The sequence below is a fragment of the Eurosta solidaginis genome, chromosome 4, assembly GCF_040869045.1.
Source record: "Eurosta solidaginis isolate ZX-2024a chromosome 4, ASM4086904v1, whole genome shotgun sequence".
NCBI lineage: Eukaryota > Metazoa > Arthropoda > Insecta > Diptera > Tephritidae > Eurosta > Eurosta solidaginis.
In genome coordinates, this window is record NC_090322.1 from 145,218,344 (window position 1) to 145,242,809 (window position 24,466).

General features: G+C 38.0%; 1 protein-coding gene across 1 annotated transcript in view; it reads right to left on the bottom strand.

Moving 5' to 3' along the window:
• The window catches only part of LOC137248230 (serine-rich adhesin for platelets), a 70,869-nt gene that overhangs the window by 17,986 nt on the left and 28,417 nt on the right, over positions 1 to 24,466 (bottom strand). The window contains exons 3-11 of the mRNA XM_067779109.1: positions 17,267 to 17,339; positions 16,179 to 16,219; positions 8,462 to 10,106; positions 7,769 to 8,031; positions 7,382 to 7,610; positions 3,624 to 3,818; positions 2,050 to 2,112; positions 1,762 to 1,895; positions 1,575 to 1,655 (exon numbers count right to left, since the gene is read on the bottom strand). Coding sequence (XP_067635210.1) covers positions 1,575 to 1,655; positions 1,762 to 1,895; positions 2,050 to 2,112; positions 3,624 to 3,818; positions 7,382 to 7,610; positions 7,769 to 8,031; positions 8,462 to 10,106; positions 16,179 to 16,219; positions 17,267 to 17,339 — 2,724 coding nt within the window. The remainder of the gene's footprint in view (positions 1 to 1,574; positions 1,656 to 1,761; positions 1,896 to 2,049; positions 2,113 to 3,623; positions 3,819 to 7,381; positions 7,611 to 7,768; positions 8,032 to 8,461; positions 10,107 to 16,178; positions 16,220 to 17,266; positions 17,340 to 24,466) is intronic.

Consider the following 24,466-nt stretch of genomic DNA (forward strand, 5'->3'; position numbering starts at 1 on the left):
GCAAGAGCATTACCCCTATTCCTGTATGTGCGCTAAATAAATATTAGCAAAATCGGATGACGAACACGCCCACTTAAAAAAAAGAAAATTTTTTAAGTCAAATTATAACAAAAAATTGAATATCCTTACAGTATATAAGTAGATTATGTCAGCATTCAACTCCAATAATGATATGGTGCAACAAAATACAAAAATAAAAGAAAATTTCAAAATGGGCGTAGCTCCGCCCTTTTTCATTTAATTAGTCTAGAATACTTTTAATGCCATAAAAATAAAAAAATAAATGTAAGGCGCGATAACCTCCGAAGAGATCTAAGGCCGAGCTTCTCTTCCAATTTGCGTCGTGCTCCTCTTGATTTTCCCTACAAATTGGCCGGACGGGACCTACATGTTTTATGCCGACTCCGAACGGCTTCTGCAAAGCAGATGAGTTTTCACTGAGAGCTTTTCATGGCAGAAATACACCCGGAGTGCTTGCCAAACACTGCCGAGGGGCGACCCCGCTTAGAAAAATTTTCTTCTAATTGAAAAATCTTATTTCTAAAATTTTGATGTTGCTCTGCCCGGGAGTTGAACCCAGGGCATACGGTGTGATAGGCGGAGCACGTTACCATCACGCCACGGTGGCCGCCACCATAAGTCGAACACAAATTTACCAATCCTTGTGAAATTTGGTAGGGACATAGATTCTATGAAGATAACTGTTATCTGTGAAAATGGGCGAAATTGGTTTGAAGCCACGCCCAGTTTTGACCGTCTGTCCTTCCGCTCGCCCTTAACAAGATAACTTGAGCAAAAATCGATATATCTTTACTAAAATTAGTTCACGTACTTATCTGAACTCACTTTATCTTGGTATAAAAAATGGCCGAAATCCCACTTTGACCACGCCCACTTTTTCGATATCGAAAATTACGAAAAATGAAAAAAAAAAATGCCATAATTCTATACCAAATATGAAAAAAGGGATGAAACATTGTAATTGGATTGGTTTATTGACGCAAAATATAACTTTAGAAAAAACTTTGTAAAATGGGTGTGACACCTACCATATTAAGTAGAAGAAAATGAAAAAGTTTTGCAGGGCGAAATCAAAAGCCCTTGGAATCTTGGCAGGAAGACTGTTCGTTGTATTACATATATAAATAAATTAGCGGTACCTGACAGATGATGTTCTGGGTCACCCTGGTCCACATTTTGGTCGATATCTCGAAAACGCCTTCACATATACAACTAAGGGCGACTCCCTTGTAAAACCCTCATTGATACCTTTCTTTTCATACCCATATCGTACAAACAAATTCTAGAGTCACCCCTGAACCACCTTTATGACGATATCCCCAAATGGCGTTCACCTATAGAGTTATGGCCCACTCCCTTTTAAAATACTCTTTAATACCTTCCATTTAATACACATGTCATACAAACACATTCCAGGGTTACCCTAGGTTCATTTTCCTAAACGGTGATTTTCCCTTATTTTGTCTCCAAAGCTCTCGGCTGAGTATGTAATGTTCGGTTACACCCGAACTTAGCCTTCCTTACTTGTTTTAATATAATATAGATGCGCCTACCTGTATAGCCTTTTGGATAGACCATTGCTACATCATCGAATTTAGGCTTCTTCATACCCTGACTAGCCGAGCTGCCGCAACCTGTGTTTAGAAAGTGCGAAAAAAAGAAAAACAATCGAAAAATATACATACATATGCTTTAAGTTAGTAATTTGCTCCATCGTTATATTATTCATTAAGACATTACCAAAATGTTGAGCATACGCACCATCAAACTTCATAGCAGTCGCCGCAGCGACGGCTGCTTTATGTTGTTCTACGGTGCCGCCGGCTTCGAGTACGCGCATTTTATTACGATTCGCGATAGGACAGCCGGAGGCGCTGTAATGAAAATGGCAGAAAGTAAGATGGTGAGAGGAATGAAGGAACATGAAGTGATATAGATATAGATGTATATTTAAATATGTAAATGTATGTGCTTTTTCTTCAGCGAAGCAAACTATTAACATTTGTATGGGACGTTTGTCATATTTACCTTCTATGTGATAAGAATTTTCCCGTAGAATGACCAGATCCATCACAGCCGGGGATGGGGCATCTGAAAGATAAGAGGATTACGAATAGGAACTTAGTTTGAATTTGTATTTCGTTTTCGTTAAGCAAATGTAAAACAAATTTGTTTTAAAGTTTAAATAAATAAATACAAATAATGTATATCGCGATAGCCTCTGAGAGATATTTTAGGCCGAGCTTCCCTTCCGATCGAGCACGTTCTGTGCTCGTGCCTTGCGCTTGCCAGACTAAGACTCCAGCTTTAGGAGCGATACAGCTGTCAGATTTAGATGCGGCAAGTGGCTTTAGCCCTAGAAAGCTTCTAGTATTTGCTAAGAGGACGGAGTTACTTTATAACATAGGTCCTGGTTTTTGATAGGGTTTTCAGTTTGGTCGTTAAAACAAACTTCTGGTAACACTACGGACTCATTCAGTCTATTTAAGGTCCTCATGGACGGGCCAGTTCAAACTAACCTAACCTAACCTTCCCTTCCGATTTACGTCGTGCTCCTTAATCATCCCTACAAATTGGAGGAACGGGACTTAAATATTTTACACTTGCTCAACACATATTCTTACTCTCCATCTTCAGCTGTTAGCGAGACAGCAACCAATAAACACTGCGCACGGCTGTCGCAAAAATGTTAAGGTTCTCTGTGAGAAATATTACGATTCGGAAACGCAACTAGTATGACGGCCTTTCCATATGTAGCTCATCTTCCAAACATGTTTAGGTTTCGGCTTTTAACCTTTCTGGGTATGTTATATTAAATAACATTTCACTACAATATGCATTTTTTTAAAATTATTTTAACAATAGTTGTAACAATTTCATTCTGGATTCCTTGTTTTTAATTTAAGTGAGCTCCATATATTTTAAACATTTTGTATTTCCCCGGTTGCGACAAATGTATCAGTTTCGGAAATATGATTTTATATGATCATATATGATTTATATATGACCGCCTCTATCTTTGCAATATTTGAGGGACTTGTGAAATTTTTAAACTATTTTGGAATCAAAAATGAAATTTTCCAAAATTTTTACTATAAATGCATCCTCTGCATGTTGTAATTATAACTTCAATTTCCTACTGTGATACTCACGCTAACGCTCTCGCTCTCACTAATACACTTACATATTATTTTTTGCCGACCACTGTTTTGCACCGACTCCGAAGGGCATCTGAAGGCAAATGAGTTTTTACTGCGAAGCTCTACATGGCAGAAATACACTCGGAGTGTTTGCCAAATATCTGCCGACGGGCGACCCCGCAAATTGTTGAACCATTTTAGTCCAACTTATAAGCCAACTACTCGTGCTATCATAACAAAAATTCATTCAAATGATTTATAACAAATTAAAAAAATTAAATTACAAACGGGTACCCTTTCTCTCTCTATCTCGGCATCCCTATCTAGCTTCCACTTCTTCTCCGTCCCCAGCTTCCCCTATCACTCTATCCCCATCTAACGTTTTCTCTTCCTCGGTCTCTCTCTTTTTTCACTTTTTTATTTTCTCTCTTTAATTTATGAAGTGTACCGATATGTACTCACCTTAGCGGCTCCGAATCTTGTCCATCTCGTGGTTTACTTTTCGGTTTATTGGCACGCGGGCATCCCGATAAACTGCGATGCGATGAATAGTTTCCAGTGACATGACCAGAACCATCGCAGCCTGGTGTGGGACATTTGAGTTCTTGTGAGTGTGGTTGTAAATGATTACGGTCGCTACGCGTGCAACCCGTTAAACTAAAATTATAAGAGGAAATAGAAATATTCGAAAAATTAAAAACAGCTAAAATGAATACTCAAACAATGGTATACTAAGGAAAGCTGTCATGCAATGAAAACTTTAAGACAGAAGCATATAACTCAATCATGGCCAAAGTGTACCATCCCCTCGCAGCAGTTTAAACCAGTGTAAAGGCAATTGAATGACGCAAATCAAAAAGCAATGGATAAAAATATTTTACAAAAGTTAGATGCTCGCATTGAAAGTTCAATCTTTATTCTTCTCGGTTTAATAAATCTATCTAGCAAATTGGAAACTTATCATTTGCAGGAGAGCAGCTGCCGCACTTCACTTGTGTGAGTGTGCTGAAGTACGAAAGCAGCTAAACCCGTTGATCTCAACTATCAATTGGTCAGCGCACACTTGAGTGAGCGCACTTAAAAGTTTAAGCCATCCAACTCAATAGCGTCCTCCCGTTCCATTGCTCTCCCTCAAGAGGCCAAAGACAATGAAAATTGCAAAATGTATTGAAGTGTATGTGAAAAGCTGGTTATCAAATTGGATCTCAATTGCAACGTGGGTGGTCTTCATAATCACAGAGTGCCCGCAACTTTTCATTTTAATCTTTAACTTGGCTCACATCAAAACACAAGCTGTCTTTAATCGCCAAGTTGCCATAGTAGATTTCAGTACACTGTAAGCCTCATCATTGCCAGCCAATCGTTCGCTCATGTCCATCACTCCATTCGTACCCGCTGACTTTACCTGTCCAGTTTGAGCACATGCTCGTTTGTTCGTAATTTCAATTTATTGCCCCTTTGCTATTTGGTGGCCTCATCTATTTATAAATATTAAAATTTGCCAAAAAGGATACATTTTAAGTATAATTCTTTAACCTCGAACAGTTTCCATCACTCGTGTTCATTAACGTTGTCCTAGCGTTAGACAATGTTCGACTCACAGCTCACAATGGTCCTTTGTTGTCAATGCAAAAGTCGTCTGATAAGTGTCATTATTGCATATTTTAATATTTTCCATAATGCCAGCATACCACCGTCAGTACCTTCAGAACTATTATGCATGTATATGGGGACGTGTTCATGCACCCCTCACCTTTGATATCCTCACATTTTAGTGTTCGCACATACATCATAGACAAGGACACTTGGTGGTGCTCTTTTCCTTACAGTAATAACGAGACTAGTGTCCTTTCCGGCCAACGTTTCCTTTTGCGCTAATGTCAGTAGTGTTGTTATGCTCAAAGGGGTTGGCCAAACTATATTCAGTTAATGAACGGAAAATCATACATACACTAATACATACATACATGCATACTAAAATGAATCATGCAGGAATAGTAAAGATGTCAAAACGACCGGTGAATGAGTTTTCATTGTTATCACTGTTTTACGAGACACGATTACAAGCTTGGTTCTGTGACCCGTTTTCTTAAGGTTTGGTCGATTGTATGAGAGCTCTTACGATTTTAATACACACCAAGTGTTAAGTTAGTTTTAGCAAAAGCCTGTTAAAACTTAAACCGATTATAAATCCAAAAGTTGTATTTTAAAATGGTCTAAGCCCCATCCTTGCAACCGAATAACGTATGGTGAACGTAACCTGCACACAACCTGTGAACTAAAAAACTGACGGGAAGTCTCGAGAAGTAAGGTGTCTTTACTCAAAGGTAGCAAGGTGCGACCAACATGGTCTTTAAAAACTGGTGCCACGAGAAACTGGAAGCCAAGTTGCAATCGGTACATATTGCATAATTTTATGCTTATATACGCGTCTCATATCCAATTTTTGGGAACTCATTTACAGTTACCTAATATGCGGATTCACGGATAAATCTGTTCAGAGCAGACCTTGGTTTATTTTCCACAGAAGAACTCGTTCCCGACCTCAATCATTCAACCTCATTCATTGAAAACTAACCCTGAGGGGCAGATGAAAAAGTTGGTCACACCTCTTAATTGTGACAAAATGGTGCAAAACGTTGAGCAAACGGTGTAACAGATGTCTATCTTCAGCCGAAAGCAAACGAAAATTATATGAATGAGCCAGGGCTCGTTAAAAAAGGATGCTTTGGGTGAAAAGTTGGCCACATACCATAATTGTGGATAAACTCATTCCTTTCCTTCACTCGTCGTTCTCCCTTCCGCTATCTTTGTGTTTACTTCTTCCCCTCCGCATTTACCTCTGCCTTCTTCTCTCTTCCTGTCTCCAGCTCTTTCTCAAGCTCCCCCTTATTCTCCCTCCCGTCTAACTATTTCTCCTTCACTGGTCTCTCGAGAAAAAAATTTATTCATAACGAACACTTTAAAATGCCTGGGAACTGCCAGACAGCGGAAGAAACACATTGAGTGAATAAAATCTAAGCTCATTAATTTGGCTACAGCCAGGCTGCCATTAAATATTTTGGCTCCTACTCATTCAATTCTGCACAAACACTAAACTGCAGCCGATGTCCTCAAGCCATTTCCCAACAGAACCGTGTACACCTCACATGGTAGCCGGGACACAGAGACATCGAAGGAAACTGTTTTGCAGACGAACTCGCTAGGCAGGGTACCACTATGCAGATTCTTCCTGACCAAGAGCGCCTAGGTATGCCCCTTACCATATGTCAGCTAATGCTAAAAGAGCACATCAACCGTCAAGTCGACGAAAGAGGGCTACAAACACCGGGTGTTCGGAAATCGAAAGAAACCTGGCCAAAATGGGATCTTAAAAGATGCCGTCACGTTTGCAACCTGAGTAGGGTTACAATTTCCACACTTGTAGGGGAATTAACTGGGCATCGCCTTAAAAGTAGGCATGCAGAAAGGTATGGAAACCCTTAGATGCTTCAGGAATTGTAAAGAGTATGAAGAAGAAGAAACGGTGGTTCACCTCATCTGCAACTACCCGGCGCTAAGTGATGCAAGGCAGCGCTTTCTCCGATCTCTATTTCCATATAATCTGTGCCAAGTCATGGAGCATAGCGTCGTGGACTTGGTAGCCTTTATCAGGTCCTTTTAACAACGATTTCCACGCGACTATTATTGGTTTCCTCACATTATATCTCAGGGAGCTAGGATTTGAACGTGAATCAACACTTTCTGTGCGGAGTTATTACTTTAGCGACTGTATTCTATGGGATGTGTAGATGCATACAACATTCATATTTGTGACTTAAAGATACTCCATTAAACATGTTGCTAGCATCATGTTGCTGGTACATTCAGTTGAGCAACTCAGAAGACTTAGGTGGTGGTATATAAAATTGCGTCTATTTCGCGTAAAGCAGGAACGTACTTCCTTCCATGCATTTTAGATTATATTAAGGGTGATTAAAAACCAGAGACCGTCAAAAGAGACAAATATTTACAAACAGTTTTCGGGATTGACATCATTTAAAACATCGTGCATGTAAATGCTTGAGTACCACACACATTCGTTTAACAACAAAAGGGTTAGTCAAGAACGAATAATTATGTAGTTTAATATTAACCAAACCAAAGTAAAGCAAAACAAAGTAAAGTAGTAATAAAGTAGCTGTTAGTACTAAAGTGATTTGACTTGCCATTCGACTAACCTATCCTTTGTCTTGTCATGTTGCGGTATATGTTGTGGCGGTGGCATGGAATAGCATGATGCTGGACTGGGTGAGTAGCCGCCCGATACTGGTGTCGGATATCCGCCTGGACCGACAGCTGTCGCATATGGATTGCTACATTGATATGCGGCTGGACCGTAACCGTGATAGCCGGCTGGGGGATAATCAGACTGTACAACCATACCATAGCCAGGATGAGGTGAATAGCCTAAACAATTTTAAGTAGGAAGTATGGAAGAAAAGGAAATAAAAAATGTATAAAGAAGTTTATTTTCACTAAAGTAACTCAAATTAGACGCAGATTCGAGTTAATCGTAAAAATATGAATGCATATATTTGTAAGGCACGCAAAGTAAACAAACTTACCACTTGGATCACGATAGCTATCGATGTAGTGTGAGCCACCGCTATCGGGTGTAGATTCACGACTATACGGTCGTGGACCGCCTATATGTCCCACCAGTCCGAAACCGAGTGGTCGTGGTGGACCGCTAAAATCAACTGGTTCCATTTGTGGTGAACGTGGCGCACCGTTCGCGCCAGTAGGTGGTACGCCTGAACCAAAACCTTGTGGATGTCCAACGACTAGACCGTCGGGATGTGTGCCATATTGTGGACTTGTGATAATACTAAAACGAGAAAGAAAGAAAACATTTTAGGGTTAATAAAAACTGTAAATTGTTTGCGGTTATGAGAGGAAAGGAAAGGATTTGGTGATGTGGCTTAGACGTGCGATGTGTGCAGCTAATGTGTGACGGTCTTTATAAAAAAAAAAAATAGATGAATAAAAGTGCAGAAGCAATTAGGTAAAGGCATTCCCTAAAACTTCTCATCGGTCGCACTGAAGAGATTGCTAGAGACACAGAGTGCAGTTGGTTTTGTTAGATTTTTTCCCACTAACGTCTAGAGAGTGTTTTAAGAAAACTAAAAATGTAAGAAATGTAACCGGCAACTACTACTTCCTAATTCAAGTTTGTTCTAGATACATACCTAATTGTTAACAACTTATAAGAACTTAAGCTTAATACCATACGTAGTTAAGCATATCTTTCTATTTACCTGTGTGGCAGACGTGTTGCGGGCACGCTCAAATCCAACGTTTGTCCTTGCGGGCTTGGCACTTCTGGACTGGCAACATTAGGGCTAGCACCCGGTTGCGGACTACCGGCACCCATACGCTGGCTATATTGATTGTGTGGAGCTGGGGAATTATAGCCATGCGGACTGGACGAAGATGCCGAAGCAGGAGCTGACAAATCCACAACAGGTGCTCCAGGTGGCGATGGGGAGCCACTTTGTTTCGGTTGGGGTGGCTGTTGCTGCTGCTGCTGTTGTTGTTGGTTTTGATAAGCCGCAGCTGCTGCCGCTGCTTGTGCTGCCGCCATTTTCACTGATAAATTAATTGCCGAAAATCCTGGTGGCAAAGGACCCATACTTGGATCATAGTGATACATAGGACGTGGATATATTGGACCACCACCATTGGTGAGCTCATCATGTTCTGCCTTGGCCATCAACATTTGTTGTTCTTGCAAATATTTCTGCTGTTGGACTTGTAAATCGTCAGCAGATTGTGGCAAATAATGATACATATTTGAGGGCGGACCTTGACGCTGTCCATTACAAATTGGATCATAACGTTCGAAAGCGGTGGGCATGCCAGCTACACTTGAAACGCTCGCAGCTTCAGCATAAGCTGCTGCGCTTGCTGCTGATGATAGAGATGTGGGTGGATTCGTATCATAGGCGCGCTCATTAGGCGATAAAGCGCCATTATTGCTTGCACCATTCGAGTTGAGCATTTCGTGTCCATAAGCAGAAGAAGATGGTTTGCTACCAATTAGACTACCATCTCCACCATTAACCATATGTTGCGTATAACGCATATGGTCGTAATGTTCATGGTGTTGGTGTTGCTGGTGTCGTCCATCATCATGATGTATGCCATCGCTGCGATAACCGCCATCGGATGTGCCATTGCTGGCGGACATCATTAGTGTTGATGAGGAGCCTTCGATGAATGGACCACGTTGCTGATGTAGAGTTGGTTGTTGTTGCTGTTGATGTGGATTATGTGGACTTTGCTGCTGTTGCGTATGTTGTTGCGTATGTTGTTGTGTATGCTGTTGCTGATGTGGATCAGCCATTGAATGTGTTGAAGTCTGTTGTTGTGTTGACTGTTGCTGTTGTTGCATGCTCACGTAGCCGGACGCTTGAAGTGTTCCGGTCGCACTTCGAAAACCACTCAAGTTTGGCGCGTGCAAATTGTCCGAGTTTGTATTGGACAATGAGCTGACATTACCATTGGACGAACGGTCAGCTGGGCCACCACCGCCGCCGCCAGCTGTAGTATCCGCATTACTCATATAGGGATGCATGGGACTTTTATTGTATTCCGACTTAACGCTGGCGACCGGACTGAATTCTGATTTTATAATTGGCATTGTGTTGCTTACGGCACTCGAATTTGAAGTCGTTGACGTTGCAGCAGTCGCCTCCTTTGCCGTGTTTGAGTGCGAATTGCGATTGTGTGTGCTCTGACTGGCGGATGTATTGTTTTTGTTACTATTACCGGTTGTGCTGTGGCCGTTATTATTATTTATGCAGCTGATGTTGTTGTTATTCAAGTATTGATTTGTTGTTATTTTCAATTTATCCAAATGCTGCAGCTCATTCGGTTCGGATTTGAATGTATCTAGCACAGCTGCGAGTAAATGAGAAAATGGTATGAGAGCGCAAGTATACACAGTAAAAGGTCGGGGTTTTGTATGAGGGGGCAATTTTTTAATGATTAAACACATTTTTGTTAAAAGTAAAGTGAAACGATTATCAGAAAAAGGGGTAGAGATTATCGAGAGAAAGCATTTTTGGAATAAGAGTATGGACGACAAACCTTCATCTATATTTTTGTCAATCTCCTGCTGTAAGGGTTCCACATCAGCATTAGACGGGCTGCTTCCTATTACGCCATTATATTCTATACCGCTTTTACTAGAAATATCTATCGGTACACATTTTTTGCTTGCCGCCGCTGTGAAATCAACTCTCTTGGGTGCGCGCTTTATTGCCTTCGGACAACCGGATAAGCTACGATGAACACTACGATGTGCCTGCACATGACCACGGCCATTGCAACCAGGTGTGGGACATTTGAGAATTTGCTCATGTAAGATCAATACTACGTTGGAGGGCGGAGAAATATTTTTTAGTTAAAAAATTGAAAACATTTCGCCGGCTGAGCGGAATATCATCATATCTCGGCTGCCAGTTCAAAAACATCCTATCTAAAAATTTTTTTAAAAACGCCCTGTCTGGGAAATTTTTCCATAAACGCCCTATATAATGACAAAAGTATTGCGTTTATGTTTAGATAGGGTATTTGTGAAACAAATTCTGCGATAGAGCATTCTTTAAAATAATTTTGAAATAGCGAATTTTTCGAAAATTTTCTGTGATAGGGGGTTTTCGAAACGGCACACTAGGGGATGAATTGAAAATAGTTGTCTCAAATTTCTCAGCAACGCTTAAGGGTAGAGTTATTAAACAAAAAATCTCGATAGACCAAACTTTTTGAGAAAAATTGGATATTTGTGAATTTTTCAAATTTAAATTTTTCTTTTTAATATATTCGAGCTTTAAATCTCAAAATCTGTAAAATGTGTTTTATTTTTGAGTACTAAAAAACGACCAAAAAAATGAAAAATATTATTTTTAAAAAGGGTTTCGAATACATAGCTTTGTACTTTTTCTTTATATCCGCGTTTTCTCAGTTCGGCAAATAATTGGCGTTGCAAGTGCTTTTTGTTTGATTGCTTTAGCTTCAACCGCTGCTGAGAATTTAGATTTTGAGACAACTTTTTCCCATTCAACCCACATTACGGCATCCGAGATAGGACGGTATTCGACCCAGAAAGCGATTTATGTAATAATTCCTATTAAATCAACACGAGTTATACCATTTTATTACGAATACGTTCACCACTATTTATTAAACATTCCGAGGCTACGATAGATAGAGAGTGTGAGAGTAGGTGAGAGATAGACATAAATACGCGCACAGTTGCGGCATGTGAGTACATGCACAGTTAGTTGAGAAGATAGTATGGTTAGTATATATACTAGTTAGGGCATTTATAACAGAGATGCAAGATTGGTGTAGACATGAACACAGCAAAAGAGTGTAGTGAAGCTTGTAGGTGATTTCTTCAACTGTAAGCAAATAATTAGAGGCCACAAAGGCTTTTTAAAGAACTAGAAAATTTTTTAAAGAGATCTTGTACTCAGAGAGGCTTCAGCTATGCGTTGTTGGAAACTCAAGCAGACGACTTTACTAATTAAAAAATTACAATATTTAATTTAAAGTTTTCCCATATAAACATATTTTTATATATCATCAATCTCTACCCCTTATGAAAAAAAATTGATAGCATTTAAAATGAGCTTAAATATAAACCAGATAAAACGAAAAATAATAAAGGAAGATGGAAATATAGGAATAGAAGTCCCACCATCGATAGTTTTCAATGGTATTAGAAAAACTTTAAATAATCTGCGATAGGGTCCAAAAAAGTGAGCTATCGATGTTTGGTTTCTGGCTGTTTTAAAAAGAAAAAACCATTGATGATGCTTGGTATGCTCAAAACAAATAAACTATTGATAATTAGGAATTGGTTATACAGAAAAAAGTGCTGAAATTACGGATTTCTCTACCTGCATGCAAAATAAAACACTAATAAGTATCTAAGTGATGCCAACTTGTGTGGTTTGATTAAGTTTCCTCGCTTTTTTAGTGTTTTCACTGAAGATCAGAATAATCATGCACTAATCATATCCAAATATTCAGTTTTTGTCAAACTCGTGATGTTCTGTGCTAAGAACAAAGTAAATAATTACATGGAGATGCCTGCTAAATACAAAGTCTTTTAATTACATTCGACTATTCGGTTAATCGGATATTCCAATTGCTGGTATTCGAATTAATTGATTCAGTATTTTGTCATTAAAAAAATAAAATTTAAAAATTTTTTTAACATAAATTTCTTGTCATAAAAATTAAAAGAAAATTAAATTGTTTGCTGTTTTACAGTCTCAGAAAACAAAATTCTTTCTCGAGTTCCGAGGATGTTAAAACAACAAAGTGGAAAGTATGGAAGCTGCAGGTATGTATCTTAAAATAGTTTCATAACGTCTATATGAATCGCAGAATTCATTGAAAAGTTACAAAAAAAAAAAAAAAAAAAAAAAAAAAAAAAAAAAAAAAATGTTTAAGTTAAACGGTTTTATAGAAAACAATACTTACATTAAGTAATAATAATACTAAAAGCTAGAATATATTTAGGTATGTCCTAGGTACTAGTCATCACAATCGTCATCAATCTTGGGCGTCGATCAAACAATTAAATAAAAGCGTTGAGCAAGTGAGATTTCTAAAAATGTGAGACGTGGTATAACCTGATTAAGGTTCAGTTGGTGTTACTTATGACTCTTAATAGAAATTTGACGCGTCCAACGCTTTTATATAATTGTCTGATCAACGCCCTAGATTGATGAGGAGTGTGATGACAAGCACCTAGGACCTACCTAATTATTTTCTAGCTTTTAGTATTATTATTACTTAATGTAAATATTGTTTTCTATAAAACCGTGTAACTTAACCTTTTTTGGTTTTATTATTTAATTTTCAAGTTTTTAGTCTTTATTTAATTGCCTATAATTTCTCATGCTATTTAGTTCATTTAGTGACTCATTATTACAACGACTTTTCCTGACAATTTGTTACAACCTAAGTCCTCGATACATAATCCTTCCAAAGACTTTACTCGACTCTGCGCCACGTATGCTTGTCACTCCTCGAACTCCAAAGTATTTTGATGTCACTTCTACCGGACTGTATTTAATATGCGTTCCAAATATGAGCCAAATCGGACCGAAAATACGATTTTTTTAATATCTCGATCCTTGCGCCACCTGGCGGCGATATGTCGCTTTCTATTCAGGTATGTAATATGTGTTCCAAATATGAGCCTAATCGGAGCGCAAATATGGTTTTTTGAATATCTCGATACCTGCGCCACCTATGGGCGATTTTTTTCATAGGTCGATTTCTATTCATATCTGCCTTATGTTTCCAAATATGAGCCAAATCGGACCACAAATACGATATTTTGAAATATTTCGATCCATGCGCCACCTATCGGAGTTTTTTTCTTATTATTGCATTGCCATCCGGTTCTGAACTATATTCCAAGTTTCAAGCTCGTAGGTTATCGGGAGGTTACTTAAATTTTAATTACAAAATTCGTGCCGGCCGACCAGCCAGCCGCTACACAGTGTCAAGCTAAATAAAACTTTTTAAAAAACAACGACTAGTGACAACACAGTGTCACAATAAAGCCAAAAGTGATTTACTTGGAAAGTAACGAACATTTTTTTGAAGATCTGGAAAATCTAAGGACGACTGCATATAAGATTTTCCTGAACTCCACCAAAATCGTAAGTTACAAAAAAAAAAAAAAACTGATTGTCAGTATCTTTCCGGATCCTGTTAGAATAGAGAAGGCAATTGGGGTGAAGTTGTATAACAGCGTGGTGATGCTCAGATGCGTTTGTAAACAGTCCGATCATCGCAGGAATGCGATTTACAAGGCTATGAAGAGATTTACAAGGTATAGTCGAAACAGCTATTTCCTGCTCCGTCCTGATGTCGAGTTGTTTAAATTTTATCCCAAATGTTTAATGAAATAAAATTTAAAATAATTGCTTGCGAAGAATTCGTGAATGCAATTAAAAGCCAATTGCCAATCCCCGCTTTGTAATAACAACCAACTATCATAGCTAATTGTTTTCCCTCCTACTTTAAAAAAAAGTTTCATTCTAAAAGGTAGCCAGTTCTAAAAAAGGCAACATTATAAAAGCTTAAAGATGTATGCGATTACAAAAAAGTAACTGATTCCAACCGGTTCAAAAATTAAAACCAATTTCAGAATTAAACCGATTGAAAAAAGTAACCGGTTAATGAAAGTAACCAGTTTCTCAAATATTTGGGATGATTTAAGACATATTATATGATTAAATTAGAGTTGGCAAATATCCGCGTACCTGTGATTTTGTCACAGCTACCGAAATATCACATTATATTTCAGCGACAGCTTACAACCCTGCAAAAATCGTTGGATCATGTGGTCCACTGGAGTACTTACCATTATACTCCACTGTAATGCAGCAATGGACTAACTCATGTTTCTACACGAACACATTGTATGCCGATCATTGCTCTTTTTTAACGCTTGTAATCACTACACGATGTTTATTGGACTGTGGGTACTCATGGATTACTCTGATGTAACGCGGAGCTGGAGTATATGGTCCAGTCCTAGGACATCGCAATGTTAATTGGACCATATGTTTTGTATGAATTGTGGTTAATTTTGGAGTACTCGGTTGGTCCATAGCGAGTACTCCATACATGCATGCATGGAGTACTCGCGATTTTTGCAGGGAAGGAATGTTCGTGACTGATTGCCTGTGACAGCATTTATTTCCCGTTACCAATCACAGACTCAAACATAGCTCTCATCATAGGAACAAAACGCTTCTAGGCTATGAACCAATACAATGAGTAAGTTACTTAAGCTGCGACTGAATAACAGTAAATGTCCCAAAAAATTACGCAGAGCTTATCATTTGCAACACAATCCGTGATTCCTGTTGGCGTGGTATTTGTTTCGTCTCAGTCACAGTCACGGGTAAAAATCGCTGTGACTGAGAGGTCACAATCACAGATAACATTGTTCTTCAAAAATAATGGAATCGGCCAACATTAGATTAAATGAAAATAAATTTCACTTTACTGCGGAACATCTCTTTTTTTCATTTACTATGAAAGTCATTACTGATTGGGTCACTGGTTTCTAAATATGGCATACAAATTTTTATTTACTCTATTTAATTTAACTATTAACTTTTCCATTTACTATTACTTATTTGAATATGAAATACTTGAATCTTTCTGTAGGGGGGTTTATGAAAATAGCAAACGGTTTGTAAAATGCTTTTTTTTTTGTTAGCAATACTTTTCGCTATTTTCCGTTATTATATAGCCGCCGTGGTATGATGGTGTTGTGATCCGCTTACCACACCGCAGATCGTGCGTTTACGTCACGGGCAAAGTAACAGCAAAATTTTAGTTTTTTCAATTAAAAAAAAGTTGTTGTAAGCGGGGTCGCCCCTCGACAATGATTTTGCAAGTAATCCGAGTGTATTTATGCTATGAAAAGCTTCTCAGTGCAAAGGCATATGCCTTGCAGATGCTGTTCGGACTCGTCACAAAGCATGTTGGTTCTGTCACGGTAATTTGTAGGAAAAATGAAAAAGGTACACAATGGAAATTACGAGAAAAGCTCAGTCTAAAAACTATATAGCGTCTTTTATTTATTTATTTTCGTTACATAAAGATATGCGAAAAACATGTTTTCAGTTGACATCCCTGCTGTATATATACGATCATGCTCTATACATACATATTACAACAATTATAACCATAAATATCGTTAGCCTAATTTACAAAGGTCTTAACCAAAACTTTTTTCGAAAGTGCGCCTTTAGCACATTTTGGTGTGATATATTAAAGAGCTACTAGTAATAACAGCAGAGTAATGCCACTTTTGAAAATTTATGTTTACATATTTTTGGCTATAAGATTTACATTTGTTGAATAGGGCCTTTGTAAATTGAGCTAGCGATGTATAAAAACATTTAATATTTTTCGTTAACTTACATTCCGAGGTGACTTTGTCTCTTTTTGGACAGCCGGACAAGCTGAAGAACGCATTGGAAGTAAAATACATAAGGAAAATGTATAAATATATGTGTAAGTAATAAAGATGTGAGATGAACAAATGCACTCAAGAATACATTTTCTAAAACTTCTTTTTAGTTCAGTGAAAAGTGACTCGACTTTGCAGGACACCGAGGCAGCGATTTTATTTTTGTATTCGATAAAAGTCATCACCGTGAACTTAAGTTAAGTTTTAAGGGCTGCATCTTGTGTCCCACCGCCGCCATTTTGAAAATAAGGGGACACTCGTCTCGTGAACTAAACGGAATATACATTTTTTAAATACACCATTTCCCTTTGTAAATGGAAAAGCGTCACTTGAAAATAAGAATAGTCAATTATAAATGAGAAACCGTTCTATGGAAATGAGAATAGTCAATTTTAAATGCGAAATAGTCACTTCGATATGAGAAGAGTTATTTGTAAATGAGAAAGTGTCAAATTAAATTGCGAAAGCGTCATTTGTATTTGATAATAGTCAGTTGGAAATGAGAAAGCGCCAGATGTAAAAGCGTTATATGGAAAATAGATTAGTCAGTTGTAAATGCGAAAGCATCATTTGGAGCGAGTATAGTGAATTGTAAATGAGAAAACGTGAAATGTAAATGCGAAAGCGTCATATGGAAATGATAATAGTCAGATGTGACTGAGAATCCATAAACTAAATATGCGAAAGCGCCACTTGTAATTGCAAAAGGATCGTACATAAATTTTTTTCTGCGCAATAGATATGGTCTGTAGTGTCGGCCGACATAGGGTCCGTTTAGCATGAATGCATGCGCTACTTCAGTTAGGTCAGTTTCTCAACGATCGGAAGAGTAGGCGAACGATTTAGACAACTCGGTTTTGGTGAACCATGCTATGGCATTTTTAAAAATCGACAAACTTTAATAAAAACTTATTTCTCGATTAAGAGGATAAGGCTATTTACTAGTTTATTGAACAAGGCTGTACGACAGAGCATATTCTGGAAAATTTGGAAAATGTCCTCCGTATGTATATACATTAACAAATCAATTAATTTGTACCTTCTATGGTATGAGTAAAGTCCTGTGATATGTCCTTGGCCGTTACAGCTTGGTGTGGGGCATTTGGTGCCATCTGTAACAAATCGGGTATATATGATATAAAGACTACAAATAACCTAATGAGTAATACATACAAAGATATGTAAGTACCGAATAAGGCGATGAAAAGACAACAAAAGAAAAACCAACTTAAAAGAAAGTTTAGTAAAAAAGAAAAATTGTTAAAAAAAAAATTGTTAAGCTCTTATTCGGCGTAAATCCAACGTTTTAATGGATATCTTATTACTTTAAACGCGTAAAAATTTTTCGTATATCCGGAACGATTTCCGAAAGGGCTTAACTGACATGAATGAGATTTGTCACATATATAGTGAGTGTTTATATACAAGGTTGGCACCTATTTGAAATTAAAAAAAATTATATGACATATGCCAATATGAGCAGGAATTTCACTCCGTATTTAAAAGGGAAATGTTAACTAGGGTTGCCACTTAGGCTTGCCACCTCACCTTATTATTTATATCTCTTTGTATATCTACTACTATCGCGGAAATAGCTTAACCCATTCGCATGAAATTTTGTACAAAGATAGTGTATCACATTATAAGACTTTCTATCTAGCTATTGTTACTGAGGATGTTTTCACACATTAAAACATATTCGATTATGGATATCAAACGACAAGTGTTTAAATCCGCATTCTAATAGAGATATTTTTTAGTATGGTTGCCTCTTAGGGTTGCCCCCTCACCTAATTATATTATATATGTATATTACTCTGTATGTCCATTAGACTGGGTCGATTTATTAACCGATATCGCGCCATAGATTTTTCGATAGGATTTGGGCTCGGGAAAAAAAATCCACTACGCATACCCAAAAAAAAAAATTCCGAGCCTGCGAAATTTCATTTTTTTACTTTTTGCGGCTATGATTTTTAAGGTGTTTTTCATGGCTTACTAAAAAAATTTTCATTTGATTTTCAAATTTTCATGTATACCCTGTCCGACCCAAAACTGTCCGCTAAAAACCTTGGCGATAACAGTTTTTTGAAAAAAAAAAAAAATATTTTTTACTAGGTCATGAAAAAAACCTTAAAAATCAATGTTGAAATAAAGTAAAAAAAAAATGAAATTTCGCAGGCTCGAAAATAATTTTTTTGGGTATGCGTAGTGGAACTTTATGTTCCTGAGCCCAAATCCTATCGAAAAATCGGTGGCGTGATACCGGTTAACTTTCGTCGACAAATCGACCCACCCTAATGTCCATTACTATCGCGGAAACGGACCAACTGCGTTGGGTAAAATTTGGTACATCGATAGTGTGTAGATTCTACGACCTTTCACCTAGATGTTTTCACTGAGAATTACGGTTTTTGTGTGTGTAAAAAAGCACCGAAGAGAATAAAGCCGAGCTTCTCTTCCAATTTGTGTTCAAATGCATTTTCATTCTCTCTACAAATTGGCGGACTTACATGTTTAATGACGACTTTGAGCGCCATCTGCTCATTAGGATGAATTTTCTCGCTGAGAAGTTTTTCTTTGAAAAAAGTCTTCCCAAACCTTTTTCGAGGAGCGATGCAGTTTTAAAACAAAATTTATTTTGTTGTCATCTCATCTGCGGTTAGTTGGGGCAACACACTACCTCTAGCCCAAGTCGGCATTCAAATAAAAGTACCCAGCCAAGCGCAGATTTAGGCTTTATCACTTCCTTTCTCACTTCCATTCCATTTTCGGGACATTGATTCTACTTACTTCAGACCAGGGTCTGGGTCAAAAAGTGGGGCTTTGACTGACTTTGTGAATTGTGGGCTCACGAATATTTTACAAGATAAGGCCTGAAGTGGGATATTACGATTGACTGTATATCACTTCACTTACCCGTTAAACTGTGTGCTTAGCTTATCACTAACACTATAAACTTCCTCTAGGCCACACGTTTTTAGTTTGCTCCCAATTTCGTTCAGTTTGGCAGCGGTAACCGTTTTCAAGGGCAAGTCGAAAAAGTTCAAATCTTAATAATAAATGTTCTATGGCTAAAAAAAAGGTGATACAAAAAAATGTGTATCTATTGGACGATTTACGGCCAAAGCGGGTATAATTCAACAGAGCCCTCCAGGCACCCATCGCTTTGGGAAGTAAAGGTGTTCTTGCCACAGCAAGGGATGCTGCTCTGGTAGATTAAGCCCAACTTGTCGAGGAAGTGGTCGTACGAGCAAGATGAGGTCCAAAATTGTGAAAGGAAGTAAAGATAAGGTTACAAAAATAGCGTCGCAAGCTGGGTAAGAAGAAATGGCTATAGGCGGATTGCGGGGATCAGGAACGGGAACGAGACAGAGCAGCATTAAAAGCTGTGAATTGGTTGGACGTAGTAGTCGATCCATCCGACCATGAGAAAGTGCGCTCGGCATGCCCACAGAATATCTTCTTATGTCGCTAAAACACCATATAAACAGAAAAACGGCAATTACCTCCATAGAGAAGAGAAAGGAAGTGTGCAACAAACAGTTCCTATGAAACAATCAGAGACCTGGGCATCCTAACGGACAAGTGATTGATAAGACCCCGCTTCCCAGTAGTAAAAGGACTATGAAGAAAATCGGCATACAAAGAAATCAGTGCTTTGAAGCAAAAATGCATTAATAGGCCGACGTGGTGTGATGGTAGCGTGCTCCGCCTACCACACCGAAGATCTTGGGTTCACGCCCCGGACGAAGCAACATCAAAATTTTACAAAAAAAATTTTCAATTAGAAGAAAAATTTTCTAAGCGGTGTCACCCCTCGTCAGTGTTTAGCAAGCACTCCGAGAATATTTCTGCCATGGAAACTTCTCAGTGATAACTCATCTATCTCGCATATGCCGTATGGAGTCGGCATTAAATAAGTAGGTCCCGTCCCGCCAATTTGTAGGAAAAACTGAAAGGAGCACGACACAAATTGGAAGAGAAGCTCGGCATAAAATCTCTGCGGAGGTTATCGCGCCTTGCATTTATTTTAATTATTTAAACCCCGTTCCCAGCTTGTTACATCCGAAAATTGTAGTAGTACAAAGCAGGCATGCCAAAGACATGAGTTTCACTCTGGCAGAATATCGTTTTGGATGCTACAATAGGTTCAGCTATTGCTTATCCAGAATATGCACCGATATATGCGATGTATATCCTGTATCTAATGTGGACCCATATGACACCAACCATCTCTTCAAGTGCAATATGAAACAAATGCCTCTGATACCCATCTTTCTCTGGTCGTACGTTATTGAAACTGCAAGGTTCCTAACACTACAATTATAGGACACCGATCGGAATTTGTGAGTGACCGCACCTATTGAATGGGGCGAAGTACTACTACAAAAATGAGAAGAAGATGGTGAAAACAGCTCAGTGAAAAAGACTTTGCTACTAGCGATCCTCGATTCTCTCTTGAGTATGAAAAAATCCAGAATATGAAGAAGAGGCAGTGATAAAGATTTTAAAAGGGGAAGGCAAATGCCCTTGTGCCAGAGCTACGAGTCAAGTTAATCGAAATGAAAGGCCCCTACTACTAAATATAATCAAATCAGAGCTAAGTAAGAGAGAAGTTTTAGTATCGAAAAAGGAGAGAATAATAGTAATATACAAAGAAAAGGCAAAGTGGCTAACAACTAAAATGGTGGTTCCGACGAAGCGCTAGCTTGCGCGGCTATTCTAAATGTGGCTAACGCTACGACTGTCTCCAGTTATCCGCGAGAATATAAACGAGGTGCCAAAGAAGTCCCATAGTGACACACTAATATATTATAGCAACTACTATGGGCAGATGTCCACTCAACGGTGGAGATCTGATCGAAATAATACATAATGAACAGAATAAACTAAACCATCCTACAGTAGGATGATACAATAGTTGCATCAATATACATAGATATATGTTGATAGCCAGGTGGCTATTAGGGCAATAAATCCACACAGCAGTTGATCAAAAATTTGCTTTTAGACATCATCATTTGTTGGGGAGAAATTGAAGGGAGACAGATGTGGGTTGAATCGATGGCTGCTGCAAAATATCTCAGACCATACGCAAGTTTTACGGTTATATCATATCGTTTAAGAAGGAAGACTTAAAGCTCATAATGAGTGTACTCGTTCGTAACAGTAGATGAAGAAAGTGCGGACTGTAGTAAGAAAAGTTTGAGCATGTTCGGTGTAAGAAGTCTGCGCTCGTGTGGTCAAGACTTGAGCTACTTAGACCGACAGAGTTTTCAGATCCAAAGGAAGTAATTAAATTTCGTCCTATAAAACATCAAATACTTGCTAAGAAGAAGGAGTTATTTTATAACATGAGCGCTGGTACCAAATTGGGCTTATTCCAGGTACCCATTTTAATAGTTATTTTCTATTTGTGAGTCGATAAATTTCAGGCTAAAAGACTGTCTTAGGTGAAAGCTTATAAGGTACCGGGGATAGCCATAGCATAACCATGACGAATCATGCATCCTTTTTATTTTTCGGACTTATTTAAAAAAAATCCAGGAATAAAAGTTAATCCGGACTTTTATTTTTTATATATAACTACGAAACGACTTATCCAAATGAAATTAAATTTTTAAAAATAGATTGTTTTAAATGTCTATTTGAAAGTTTATATTAGTAATACTATAAATTTGTCATAGGAAAATTTTAACCAACTCTCATTGTACATACTTATAATTTTCCATATTAAATTTGCACCAATGGATCAATTGAGATATTGCCTTAAAATTTGATACACCGCTTTCTGTTGGAATAAGTAGGATTCTGTATGAAAAAAAAAAATCGTTTAATTTGGACTAGCCGTTCCATAATTATAGGGTCGTACTTTTATTTTGTCCTTCATGGACACATTCAGTTTCAGTTTCTTTATTGGTCTGCCAGTTCAAGGAGTTGTCGTAAGGGTTAACAGTAAAGTGTCAGCATCTGCGTAGTTTTTAGCCAGTAACTACAACTAGTAATCCGGTGGAATACAAATAGAGTTAAGTTTTTTTTCTTTTTTTAAGGGACGTTGTGGCAGCGCGCTGCCGTCAAGTGGCCCAATTAAACCAGGCTAACCTGCACATATATATATGTAATAACTTTTTTTTTTGTTTTTTTTTTGCTTTTTTTTTTTTGCCGAGTCTTTGATGGGCAGCGGTTTGTCAAGCGTCGAGGTCTGAGACTGCTCAGCTACAGAAGAGATATCATCAGCCAAGCGTAATGCTTAGAGAGAACAGAAGCGGTCGTTTTATACATTAATTATTGAGAGTGGCGAGAACAGTTTATTTTATAGAAAAAAGGAGTCAGAGCTATCAAATGTGTTTGAGTGGGAGTTATAATCTTGGCATAAACACCGAAAAGGTTCATTTTGTTCGAAATTCGTTCTACATTGTTTCAACAGGAGAGGTTTGAAGTGTCTCGAAGTCCGAGAGGGTACACAAAAGCTCATTTCATTCAGAAGGAATGGGCTTGAAACTGATCCATTTAAAAGTTTTGTCATAAATATTACACCCAGCATTTCCCTTCGATTAGGAAAAGTTGAAAGTTTGATACGGTTTAATCGATTAGTATAAGGCGGACGATTATATAAAGAGTTCCATTGAAAATTTCTTAAGGCAAATAGTAAAAATTGTTTTTGTATTGATTCGAGACTGTCTGCATGCACTTGATAACGCGGATTCCAGATTACTGAGCCATATTCTAATATTGGCCTAACTAATGTTGTAAAAAGTGCTTTAGTTATGTAAGGGTCGTTAAATTCTTTTGACCACTGTTTAACAAATGCAAAAACACCCTTGCCGTTCTTCACTGTAGCATTAATATGAAGGTTGAAACTAAGTTTGGAATCCATTATGACTCCCAAGTCAACAAAACTGGCGGCAAAATTTTCCGAGAAAAACATATAAATTTAAATTTTTTAAGATTGAGCGGCATATAATTTACATTGCACCAGGTAACCAAGTGATTTAAATATGTTTGAAGCAAGGGATGTGCCTCAGCAGACGCGTATGATTTGAAAAATTTTATATTGTCAATGTACATCAAGATTTTTGAGTACTTTATTGTATTGGATAAATCGTTTATGAACGACAAGAACATAATCGGATCAAGATATCTGCCCTGAGGAACACCAGAAGAAACATTGATGATCCAAGAAAGCGTATCTTTAAAGATTAATTTTTGCGTACGATTACCAAGATGCGAAGAAATCCAACATATAAGACGGGGTTGAAAACCAAGTTGACCGAGCTTTTAAATAAGTAATGGGTGTGATACTTTGTCCAAGGCTTTACTGAAATCGGTGTAAATTACATCTGTGTGAACGCTTTTTCAAAACCCATTAGAAACGTGAGTGGTAAATTCCAGTAAATTGGTGATAGTTGATTTGCCCTTACAGAATCCATGTCGCGAGCTAGCAATTATGGGGGAAATAGAGAACGTTAGATGGTAGGCAACCATACCTTCAAATAACTTTGGGATTGCGGATAACTTTGCTATGCCCCGGTAGTTTTCTATTGCAGACCTGCTTCCATTTTTATAGAGCGGATAAGAAAAGATTCCTTCCACAGCGAAGGTGCAACTACCTCTAAAAAGCTCACTGAATATCTACCAATTTTTCACTTTTAAGCTAAATTTTGTGTCGTTGGGGTTAAAAAAATGCTTTAGGAGTCAGTATGCAACCTGGTTTGGAAAGTTATGGATCGTTTCTTTCTACTAATTTGCTAAACCTGTTACACGCCCGATGCAAAGTAAATTTATTTGTGTGCATTTGTAGGTGTTTGACGTAAGTTTTACTTTTATAAAGCTTTTGCATCATTTATCTTTAAGTTCAGCATTTTAATTAATTAAAAGTAGGTAAATTTCTACTTGAAAAGTTAGAGAGTGCGTATACGTAATGCCAATAAACTTGTGTATACGTAACACATCCATACATATGTATGTATATGTGTATTAGGGCGGGTCGATTTATGGGGAGGCAAAAAAATCGCCCATTGCTCTGTGAAAATCATATTCTAGGGATCAAAATGAGAAACTTTGCCGAAGGAACCATACCTCTAAAACGAATTCTGATGTCCACCCCAATTTTGGTCGAACTTTTGGGTACAAACATTTATGGTGAACCCTCAGGGGGGTTCCAGGGGGTGTGCCACTGGCATCGGTGGGTCGGGCCTCCAAAGTTAGTGGGGGACGGTCATACATTTGAACTCGA